Raw genomic sequence first — 12,386 nt, 5'->3', positions numbered from 1 at the left:
AGGCTACACCGATTCAGATTTTCAGACTGATGTTGATGATAGGAAGTCTACTTCTGGAATGGTGTTTACTCTTGGGGGTGGAGCTGTGATTTGAGAAGTGTAAAGCAATCTGCAATCTCAGATTCCACCATGGAGGCTGAGTACATAGCCGCATCAGAAGCAGCTAAGGAAATAGTCTGGCTAAAGAAGTTCTATTCGGATCTTGGTGTTATTCCATAAATGGATAAACCACTTGTGTTGTTTTGTGACAATACAGGAGCGATAGCCAACTCGAAAGAACCTCGAAGTCACAAGAGGAGTAAGCATATAGAAATGAAGTATCACATTATTCGAGAATATGTGGCCAGGGGAGATGTGAAGGTTATGACACTTGAAGAAAAAATGCTTTTAATAACACCAAAAATGTGTTATCAAAACATATACCATAACACTTTCTGATGTGTTAAGACCAACTATGTTATCGTAGGTCAGGGTACTTTACATAACACTTTATCATTGTTATACAATTGTGTTATTATCTTGTCAACGATAACACACTTTCTTTGTTATTTTAATAAATAGATAAGTGTTTAATTATATTATTTATAGTCGATTATATAACACATTTCAACACTTATAAATTTGTGTTATACAACACTTTAGTATAACACATTTTTTGTGTTATACTACACTTTAGTATAACACATTTTTTGTGTTATATAATGAAGTTTGCATAACATAATTCTTTACTTATAAAAGGTGTTATTGTAATAGATATTATAACACATTTTTCGTATTATTTTAATATTTAGATAAGTTTAAATTCTCATTATATATTCATTTATATAACACTAATTTATTCTATTATATTTTTATTTTTTATTTATATAATTGAAATTAGCTTTCTAATATATACTAGCATCATCAAATGAACTTGATTTTCAAATAACAAAAAGTAAAAAGCATTCAACATTGTATTAACAATCCACAAATTAGTTTAAAACATTCAACACTGTCATCAACAACAAAATGTTCTTTAAGTATTCAAGTAGTCTTAAATATTCAACATATTGAAAAGTTACTACTATCAGTACAAAATATTGAAGAGTTTAATTTTTTACATAATAACACGTCAAAATTTGAGTAGTTGCACACTCCTACAGTACTATTTGATAGGAAAAAAACATGCAATTGAAGTTGCTTCATTGTACCAGCCACAATGATCTGATCTTCACTTCCAATTCTAGCAAAACCAACACACTCCGTGTCTTCATTGCAGACTGCAACGCAACATAATACAATAACATTCAATGTTAAATTGATAAACTAAGTCTGATTTAGTTCTTTGAAATTCAAAGTTAAGACATGAGTGAGTTATAGAGTAATAGTAGTAGTTATCATTACCAGATTCTACTTTTGCTTGCACAACTTCCAGGAGCTGCTCAATAGCAGTCTTTATTGTCATGTACCTAGGTGGTTCATATTGCTTCTTCCCTCTAAAATTAAACAAGAAATACAGAGAAAAACTCAGAACCTGGATGCATTAATATAATTTCCACCTGAATGGACCCACTATAGTTTCTTATTGCTACTAAAATCACTCCCATAAAGAAATAATATAAATCAAGAAAAACAAAAAGAACATAGAGAGAAACTAAATTAAGAGGAAAAATAAAACAAATAAGGTCATTAAATACAAGAATTGAAACTTATCACATTTCAGAGTAAAGGAAACCAGGAAACCAGACCCATGCAACTCAGGAGAAAAAGAAAGGGAAAGGACAATTCATACTAACTAATTTATCACCCTATATTCCATAAGAAGAACCAATATGAAGAAACAATTCATACAGTTTGTACTAACTTCTATCCCCATTTATTTCTTCTCTAAAGACCTAGCAAGGTTAATTCCTTTCTGTAAAGTTCAATACAAACATAGCATTGATGTGCAAATAGCTTTGGCAAAATTCTCTCTGTGACAGGTAACCAACAGGGCATCAAGTATTGCATCCAAATTAATAAGTAGAATGTGAATATGGCTGTTAGAGGTCCTTTATGAAGCCCATGCTATTCCTCTTATTCTCCCAAAGTTTCTCTTTCTTTCTAAGCTGGAAGTGGGAAATGTGTTTAGAGTTAGGTTATGGGAAGTTTAATGGAGGGGCTTTTCTCTTTTTAAAATCTCTTTCCCTGGTATTTTCTTATCTTGGGGTGATAATATTTCTAAACTTTCTATGTAACACTACTGAGTTTTGCTTTTGCTGGTATTTTCTTATCTTGGGGTGATAATATTACTTTTGCTTTTGCTGTCAAATACCATGAGTATCACATAAACAACCAAGTAAAGTGAACAGCAAACTAAACTAAACCAAAGACAGCAATAAGAAAGTTATATATGCAACTAGCTACACAGAGAACAGAGGACAAAAGATACAATAAGAAAGTGAAGATAAAAAGGCTAATGGAAGCAAAAGACTGATTCAAGCCCAAAATTCAAGCCTTATCATATTAAACCATTCACAACCCCTTAATGAAAGTTTATAGTCCCTAAACACAGATTAAAACTAACTTGTGAAGATGAAAGAAATAACAAGAATGTATATTCTTCATCTTGATTATGTATTATACAGGTAGGGCAGGGCAGGGCATACACGTATATAATTTATATATCTTACACCTCTATTGCTACATAAATGGCTACTAACGGTAATGCATAGAGGCAGAGGTACATGATTAGAGTGGGCAGAAGGGATCATACATCATCTTGATCATCTATACACACCCCATAAAAAAAGCTGATTAAAAAAAAGCTATAATAATAACTCAATTTACTCATATGTCTCATTGAAGCATTCCATCAAACAGTTATTATGCATAGGTTAAGCAAAGCTTAGTTTTATATAATAAAACCAGTTTAAGCAGTCAAACAAAACAAAACTTACAGATAAATTGAATCAAACATCAATTAACACAAATACACTCTATTTCAAATAAATTATTAAGTTTCAAAAGGAAAACAACAGTAAGAATTTCAGACCTTCGGTTCGAGTTGTCAATAAGTAGAATGGACCACTCCAACACAGAATTCCTTGGGTCGAACCTGCAACCAATAAAAAAAGCAAATTGATACGGAACTCAAATAAAATATAGTGCAACTCATAAACAATGCAAATGGATACTGACCTTGAACAGCATAGAGCTAGTAAAGTTCAGCAAAAATGTCAGACATGATATGATAAATATCCTAAAATTTCATTGACAACGTATGATACCTCAACATGTGCTACTGACACGTCATTGAGAAAAAAGAGGACCCTAGAACATGGTTTTCTATTTTGTGTAAATAACAGTAATGCTAATGCAATGGTTTTTTTATGATGCTATATAAAATGCTGATAAAAACTCAAACTAAAAAAAAAAAAGAGCAAAACATATAATAGAACAAAAACAATAACCATAAAACAAAGACAATCAGATAAATAACCAAGAAACCAAACCCCAAAAAAGAACCCTTGGATCCAATATTGTGGTTTAGCTACCACAATTCCACACATAACAAATGTACAAATTACATTAGTAAAAAAAACAGAAAATTATGCAGAACATAAAAGGAGAAATCAAGGGTTAGCTACATAACATAAAGTTAAAGTACAATGCAATATAGTAGTTGTGGCAACCATGAGCAATTGTTATATGTTATTTAATATACGTCAAAGATAAATAGATAAACAAGAAAATATATATAAATATAACCCATTAATTTTTGGAGTTGATATAACATATATTTTCAAAGCTATTTTTGAAAGAAATGTGAATCTGGGCCACTAATGCAAAACAATAATACAACTAACAACCAAATAAAATGAACAAGAAAGAAACATGACTCAATCCAAACAAACCATGATATCATATATGACATGGGGAAGAATATACATAACCCTATAAAAGATACTACAACCAATTCAACAAACCCAAATTTGAGACTAAGTGGCATGGCAAAGAAGATGCAGAAAGGTCATGTAAAATCCTCCTATAGAACCAGTCTTTTCCATAAATGAGCACAAATCATTTTCTTCTTTAAGTTAGCAAATAAAACAGAAAACCAGTAAATAATTAGAAAAAAAAAAGTATGATCACTATAACTTACCAATTTGCTGAACTTCTCAATTGTCATGAGTGGTATGGTACCAAGAGAAATGATATTCCTAGTTCCTTCACTCTTGAAAAAAAAAATTACTCAACATAAATAAAGATAAAAGAAAATCATGCACCAAAAGGAATCACAATGTATTCAATAAAATTGACTTGATATAGCCAAAAGATTACTATTCCTCAAAACTAGAGGTCTGAGAATTCAGTCAAATGAAAGCAATCATACATGCAGGCCAAATACTAGCTTAAATTCAACAAAAGATACTAAGGTGGAAATACTACACGATTCACATACCAGAAAAATAAGTCGATAATTGGTTACTAACAGTGTCCCTGCCTCATCAGTGTTAACAAGAACAACACCATAACCCTGAAAGTAAATTCAACTGTTACTAATCTAGAAAGTGCATACCAGAAAAATGTGATAATATAACAGTTAATATATTCACAAAATCAATCACCGATAAAACATAATACTTTTACAGATAAAATCTATCGCCAGTAATTTATCACAATTACTTACTATGCAACCAATCCCCAAGTTATTTTGTAATTAGGTAACAAGAAATGTATCATCACAGCTTTTCTGCTTTAACGTAACTTTTGATTTGGCATAACTTACCTCTACAAACATGGCAGAGAATAGTTATTATTAATAGTGTCCTATTGAATATATTTCAGTTAACAGTTAAAAGAACAAAGAAAATGATGTCGTGGTGGATATGAAAACTGAGAATAATAAGAAGAAAAATATATTCTTCAATGCTTGAAGCTTTGAACTATGAACTTATAATGTCTCTTGCGTGGTGTTTCTTGAATCTGTGAGCTAAAATGAGAATTCATAACCAAACAAAATCTGAAATGCCTTATCAAAATGTTTGACAAACACAAATCTTTAGTTAAGAAGAGGAAGGAAATTAGTATGTAAAACAAATCTACATGTTTGATTTTTCATATCTGTTTTAGTAACCATATTTATTGTGTTCTGAGTTTTGTGCTTAATCAAAAAGTATGATCTTGAAGTGGTGTGTATGTATGCAACAAAACAAGAAAGAGAGGTTCTCTACTGTTTCAGGTCTGAAAACCCATGTAATCACAATAAGAAAACAGATATGAACAGATCTACCAAGCTAATTTTTTTGCTAACAGATCTACCAATAGACAAAATCTCATCCAAGCACTCCCAAAAGAGATTTTTGGTCTCTAGACAGTCTCATGCCAAATAGACCAGTAAAGACTAAAATTAAAAGACACAAATCAACTGTAATGTCCCAAATTTCCTAATAAGGTTTAGGACCTTTATTAGGAGGCCGGGAGGGCCATAATTGATTTTTTATAGTATTTAATGACTATATGCATGTTTACGTGAATTATATTATTATATGATGGTGGGTGCATGCATATGGGAGAATTTATTATTGTGAGGGTATTTTGGTAATTTGGCCACTGTGGACATAATTGTATATTTTGGGTGCATGATTGGGATTAATTAATATAGCCACATTATAAGGTGGATTGGTTCGAGCTATTCGACATGAGACGATCATGAGATGTAAATGTTCGGTCTAGTCATAACGGGTTTAAGTTCGGGGCTCGGGGTGAGTCTCGGGGTGAATTTAATGATTAGAGCATTACCGAGAATTAAAGGGTAATGGGGTATGATTTATTGGTATTTGGGAATATTGAGAATAGCGGGAATTGGGAAGCGTTAATTATGATTAACGGGATAAGTGAAAAGTTCCAATTCTACCCTTGAAATGGTTTTAGAGGTTGTAAGTGACTTAAGGGTTATTTGATCTTTTGGAGTTTGGATATATATGACATAGGAGGGCTGTAGAAAGAACAGGGCAAAACAGAGTTGTCTTCTCTTCTACCCGTACACCATCCCTCACCATCTCTTCTTTGGTGTTCTTGAGGCCATCTTGAGGTTTTGAGCTAGGAAATCAAAGGTGGCAGCTAGGGGACTTGTTTCAACCATTAAAGGGGACTCAAAGCTGTGTTAGAGGTGAGTTTTAGTCATTGAATTCAGGTGGTACTCTGTTTTCTTCTTTGGTTTTTCAGCTTTGATTTCTTGTTGGAAGTTTGGATTTAAAGGGGTTTTGATGGGTGATGAGATTGGGTTTTGATGAGGGGAGGTTATGGGTGATGTCTAGGGGTTTGAATGAGTGTTTGGAAAAGGTTTTGGGCTAATTTGAGGGGCTGGTTTGAGAGGAAAAACGCAGGGGAAGAACTGAGATCGCGTGCTGGTTTTTGCCTGGTCTGGGCTGAGCGCCGCGGCGCAGCTGTGGTGCGCCGCGGCCCTTGGCGTCTGGCAGGGGGGAGCCCTTTCTGTTTGAGGGCGCGCCACGGCGCATCAGGGGAGGGCCGCGGCCCTTAAGGCCATTTTTACCAAAAACATGTTTTTAGCTTGGGGATTCAAGCCATAGGCCTCAGGGTTGAACCTAGTACCCGGTTAAGTGGGGATTGATGTCCCGGAGGCTAGATATTGGTTTGGGAACTTATGTTGATCATTTTTATTGATGATACCTTATATTTGGTTATGACTAGGTGACCGCTAAAGGACTAAAAGTTGATCGTTCTCAAGGGTCGTTCTTTTAATCGTTCTAGCTCGACTTTGAGGTAAGAAAACTACACCCTATGTATATGTGACATGCATGGCTATTATGATGCATGTTGGTTGATTATTGAGTATGGCATGCATGGCTAATATTGATGCATGTTGGTTAATTATTGAGTGTGACATGCATGGTTATTATTGATGCATGTCGGTTGATTATTATGTGTGACATGCATGGCTATTCCTGATGCATGTTGGATGTTTAAATGTGAACATTGATAGCATAATGAATGCCTGGAAATCTTGCCCATTTGCATATGATTATTACTGAGGTGTGCTGGGTGATTAAGTGTGATGCATGTGATGCACGAGAAACATATGATTAGCGCATGCCATGAATGATGAATATGAGATTGGTCAGAGCTTGAGTCTCTGGGTTTGTGCATGATCATGATTATGCTAGCAACTGTTTAGTAAGCATGCTGAATGCCCTATTCTTGGATAACTGGCATATGATACATATTGATAGCATTGCTTACTTGTGCATGGTACTGACTAATTAGTCAGATTTGGCAAAGGGGCTAGTATCAACTGTGAAGCTGTGACTCATTAGTCAGGTTCGGCAGTGGTACTGGGCACTAGTCACGTTGCACTGACTCATCAGTCAGAATTGGCAAAGGTGTTAGTATCAGCTGTGAAGTCGTGACTTATTAGTCAGGTTCGGCGGTGATACTAGACACTGGTCACATAGCACTGACTCATAAGTCAGAACGGCCATAGCGTGGATCACGCTAGCCAACAGAGATTAGATCTAATCGACCATCAGCATTGAATGACTCAAAGAGCATTAATGCCAGACCGACCTCGAGGGTCGATGAATGGAATATGTGCTTGGAGGCTAGTGGCTTACCTAGCAGCCACTCTCCCTCTTGAATTGTGTGATGTTCACTCATTGGTTCGATAGTTTTATGCTCAGTGTGATTATAATGATGATCACTTGATAATGTTTATGTATAGTGTTATGTTTTCTTGCTGGGCTTCGTCTCACGGGTGCTACGTGGTGTAGGTAAAGGCAAGAGGAAGCTGGACCATCCTTGAGTTGGAGAGCTTAGGTGATGACGTGTACATATGCAGCTGCTCGTCCGCCACGGCCGAGGTTTAAAGTGGAACTAGGGTTGAACCCTGTTTTTCCGCTTAGAACGGCCTGTTGTAAATATTTTCTGTAATAAACTCTGAAACTATATTTTCGGGATCCCAAAGTATATATTAAACGTTCTAGTGAAACGTTACACCCTAACCAAAATGTTTAATCCCTAAACCGCTAATCATACTTAGTTCACGATTTTGGCCAAATGACTCGATTAACGAGTTTAGCACTGTTTACAAGGCACACCGTAACGGTCCCAGGAGTTGGGGCGTTACATCAACAAATCAAATTCGTTTCTTTTGTGAGGAAGAGAGTAGTGAAAGTATAAATATAAATAGAGAGAGAGAGAGAGAGAGAGATACCCATGCTTTACACCCTTGCTGAGAGATACATGTATTTTGGTGATTCAAACTTATAGACAAAATAATGATGGCCACATACTAGTAGTATATACAATACAAGAAGCCAATACTACATGCCAACTCATATATACATATATTGGAACAATACCTGAAAAAAAAAAAGTATTGGAGTATACTGTGGAATCAGTAATAGAAGAAATTGAAGAAACAACATGAAAGAAAAACTTCGAAAGATCATCAGAAAATCAACAAAAAATGCAATACTTTATGTATATGTCATCGACCAATCAATAGAAATTTAAAATAAAATCACAAAGATCAATCCCAGCTTACTTTTGAGAAAAATTGACCCACTTTGGATAATTCCAATCACCTTTCTTCATTTCAATATCACCTCCTCCTGACTTCTTTGGTCCCTCAGCTTTGCACTTCAGGCAGCGGATATTTCTAGCAAAATTGGCGAAATTGCATTTGCAGCACATCAAAAAGGAATCAACGATGAGTTTAGGCAAAAACAAAAGTGAAAAAGGGACCTTAAGAAATAGAAAAATTGAAGAAACTGTGACTGTGGCACATCAAAAGGGCATCCATTCCAAGATTGAATTAAATATATACAAAAACTATAAATAGGATCATACTGTGTGAATTGTAAAACAGGGGTAAAAAAAAGTTGAAAGAATGTATAAAAGGGGTAGTTTAACTCAGCTACAAATAGACTTAATCAAGGAAACGAAAAGAAATCATGAAACATAAAGCATGCACTATAGCCAATCTCAGTCTAATCATAACTATGATTTATCACTAGCTAGAACGTGTTTCAGGACATACAGTAAGAACTTGCACTCTTAACGGTGGACCAATTCAACATCAAATACTAACATACAGCACAAAAGTGAGCCCCAGTTGATTAAAAAAAAACAAATCTTTTGTCTAAATCATTATCTTGATTACTCAATCAACTCATTAGTCATGGAACCCAATAGTGATCTAAGACCTCTTTCTGTTTTTAAGGCCCTTGAGTGGGTACATTGGGAAAATATATGGCCACCAGACTATGCTAGCAAGTAAAACCTTGTTACTAATGTACAAACACTTCTGTTACCCCCAAAACACAGGTAAAAATCACATCTTTTTTAGGGAAAATCAAAGCAAAATGTAATAGCTTTAGCTTATAAAAAAACCTAAAGTAACAGAGTTTTCTGGACATTACAAGTGGGAATCCCCTTGCAAAGAGCCCAAGACCCACAATAGAAACCAGTGGCACGATTATAATAGGACTAAATAAGCCATTTATGAAGAAATTTTTGCTCTTTTGGCTAGACTATACGCAGATGTAGACTAGTAGCAATTTTGCTCTAGTTCGAACCAAGTAAATTATGGTGTGTTGTTTCCTATTATTTTGTTATTCTTTGTTTTACTGTTATTTTTTTGATCAATTTTTTTGGTCTTTAAATTTGTATCTTGATTAAAGCTTCTGTTTTGTGGTGTTCTTCTTGATATACTTGGCACAACAAAAACTATCTATTTTTCAAGTTCCTCTACTAGAATTAGATAATATATGACCAAACCAAAACAACACTCAATATTGATAACCTTATACTAACAAGTCTATGCTCCTTTATGCCTCAATTCAATATATGACATATCATATTTGACATACCACTGTCTTTTTACAGATTGAAGAAAAAATGAAAAAAATAAATAAATAAAAAAACCCACTTTCTGTATGTAGTATATGTTAAGTGTTGGTCAAATGCTCAAGGTCAACTTGGCTATTATTGGACATCATAACTGAATTTTGTAAATTTAGCTATGACAGTTGGTGCTCGGGCCTTGGAGGGGATTTCAGTCACTTACATCACATGTATATATATAAGGCTCCTATTCTATCATTTAATCCAATTCAGTTTTTACATACATTGTAATATTGAGAGTGAGTTTTAGAGAGCCTAGAGATATCTTGTACTACTGTTATGAGAGAAGCTTGGAGCTAGACTCCATTGTTCAACTAATTGAAACTTAGAATCAATAAAGAGATTGTCAAGCCCTTGAGGCTGGTTTTGGCCGTGGAGTAGAGTGGTGTCTAGCCAACATAATAAAAGAAATAGTATTAAGGAACAGAATGAAACATCTCTGAAAAATAAAAATAAAAAGATAAGTAAAAACTACAAGCAATATTCATTTAGTTACTATATTAGGATTAATATGTACTCTCGGAAAATTATGTTTGTCTATAAGATGGATGCATGTATTTATGTGTTTATTCAACTAAGCCTCAATCAACGAAACTAAAACGAGTACTCTACCTGGACAAACCCATATAGGCCAGGAATGGACATAGCATTTGCACCAAGTACTTTTGATCCAAAGTCAACATGTGGCTGCAAAAAACATTAGAGACAATAATGAAAGAAGGAAATACAGATTTTTTTTTAAGACAAGACCTAAAAGAGTGCCACAAATATAAATAAGTAAACAAATAAATAAGAGTGCCATCAAATTATAAAATCAAAACTGATTCTGTATATCCAACCTCTCCTCGAATCATTAGTTGCAGTGAGAAATAACTAGACTCGTAATAGAAAGAGGCCAAATGAATCACAGTACTGATATGAAAATTTACCAAGAAGATTTTTATACTTCAAGAATTCAACAACTGAGCCCCAAAATTTAGTCTAATGTATCATCAGAGACAGCTTAATAAAAATTTATATATTTATATATATATATTAAATCAAAACAGATATACATGCTTAATAACTTCAATTTAGCATTAAGATGACATGATTTTATGACAAATATAAATCAGAGACGTAAATATGACATGATTTTATAAATTCGATCAAGCACAGAACCATCTACACTGACAGTAACCATTTCCTGCCCAATGACAATTACATGAAGTTTTGAATAAGACGTACATTACCGAAAATAAGATTGCACAAGGGTTCAATAACTTTAAACCTCAGGCTATGGACAGTCATCTCTACTTCTGTGCACCGTAGTCAGGATGTCTCGAGAATACCCATTTTCCTGGTACAAATGGAAAAAGAAAAAGAGTCAGAGCACTAAAAATCTTACAGAAAGATTAAATTATCTGGGACAGGCCTATGGCTACTAAAACTGTCAGTTAGTTTTCACTTAATTTGATCGGGTAAAATGGCATCCTTGTTAAATCAAAAACAAAATTCAGAGCTTCAGTCCCTTTGATAGATTTGTAACAGGAATAGTCCATGCATTATAGACTAATTGTTCCCTTTTTAAAAGTTTACCAAATTGGAGTAGTATGCATTTTTTTTGTAATAAAACAGATGGAAAACTAACTGTGCAACTTTCAAAATTCTGGGCATACACGTATAGAATTTATAATGAAAATAACATATAACACATCTCTTGTAAGACTAGAATTAGAGTATGGATGTTCATCTCTTGTAATTTTCCAAAATAAAACGCATACTTTCTGTCTTAATTATAGAATGAATCATGGACAATAATCAGCAACTAGGCCAATCATCCTTGTAAAGTATCAGTACTAACAAACCAAACAACAAAAAGAGAGCTCATAATCAATAATTACACTATAAAATTGTTGTAAAATAAATAATTATACAGTAAAGGTAATGAAAAATCCAAAAACTCACACAAACACAAAAATGAACACAGCCCAAATCTAAAGGACTATTATTAATTAAAACTGCCATATTCAAATAATTTAAAATATGAACCTAAACTTGTATCAAAGTAAGAACAAAATAAGTTAGGAAAGAAAGGTGCGAATAGAGAACAGAGAGTATAGAATCACCTTGCTAATTTATTTATATATCAAGATCAAGTATCATAAATGTAGCTCAATTTTGGAAACAAAACTAACATAAACGCTAAAACCAACAACTTAGCTGAGCAAAAGTACCATGAACTCACCTCAATGCACGAAGCCTCATCCGAGCCTCCAATCGATGACGACCCTCCCAAGAATTCGACATCCGCTGCTCGAATCCTACGTGAATGGTCCGGAGTCCCGACTTGGCGAGGATCGAATCAGTCTCATTGCTAGCTCCACCAGCTTCCACCACGATCCAAACGACTTCGTACGGCACCAGCATCAGCGAGTGCATCAGACCGGTCATGTGAAGGGCCTGGAACGTCCTCACATAAGTGGGAGTCACCACAATGATGATTCTAGGGTTCTTGA

The 12,386-nt window shown here is 34.3% G+C and overlaps 1 protein-coding gene across 3 annotated transcripts; it reads right to left on the bottom strand.

The window, feature by feature from the left end:
* Nucleotides 1-979: 979 nt before the first annotated feature.
* LOC133820978 (uncharacterized) lies at nt 980-11,206 on the bottom strand. Of its 3 annotated transcripts, XR_009887245.1 has the most exons (7): nt 11,121-11,206; nt 10,501-10,575; nt 8,528-8,641; nt 4,124-4,195; nt 3,014-3,076; nt 1,384-1,475; nt 1,053-1,259 (listed from the first exon to the last, which is right to left on the bottom strand). XR_009887245.1 is itself a non-coding variant. In XM_062253523.1 (6 exons), the coding sequence occupies exons 2-6, from the start codon at nt 10,569-10,571 to the stop codon at nt 1,042-1,044; spliced, it is 558 nt and encodes a 185-aa protein (XP_062109507.1). In that variant the 5' UTR covers nt 10,572-10,575; nt 11,121-11,206; the 3' UTR covers nt 980-1,041. The 3 variants fall into 3 exon arrangements, 1 of the variants encoding a protein (XP_062109507.1); XM_062253523.1 differs by lacking the exon at nt 4,124-4,195 and having other exon boundaries at nt 980-1,259; XR_009887246.1 differs by lacking the exons at nt 8,528-8,641; nt 10,501-10,575; nt 11,121-11,206 and adding an exon at nt 4,424-4,544.
* Between the last annotated feature and the right edge of the window lie 1,180 nt (nt 11,207-12,386).

This window comes from Humulus lupulus, chromosome 3 (genome assembly GCF_963169125.1).
Source record: "Humulus lupulus chromosome 3, drHumLupu1.1, whole genome shotgun sequence".
Lineage (NCBI taxonomy): Eukaryota > Viridiplantae > Streptophyta > Magnoliopsida > Rosales > Cannabaceae > Humulus > Humulus lupulus.
The sequence above is the reverse complement of the archived record's forward strand: the minus strand, read 5'-3'. Positions and strand labels throughout refer to the sequence as shown.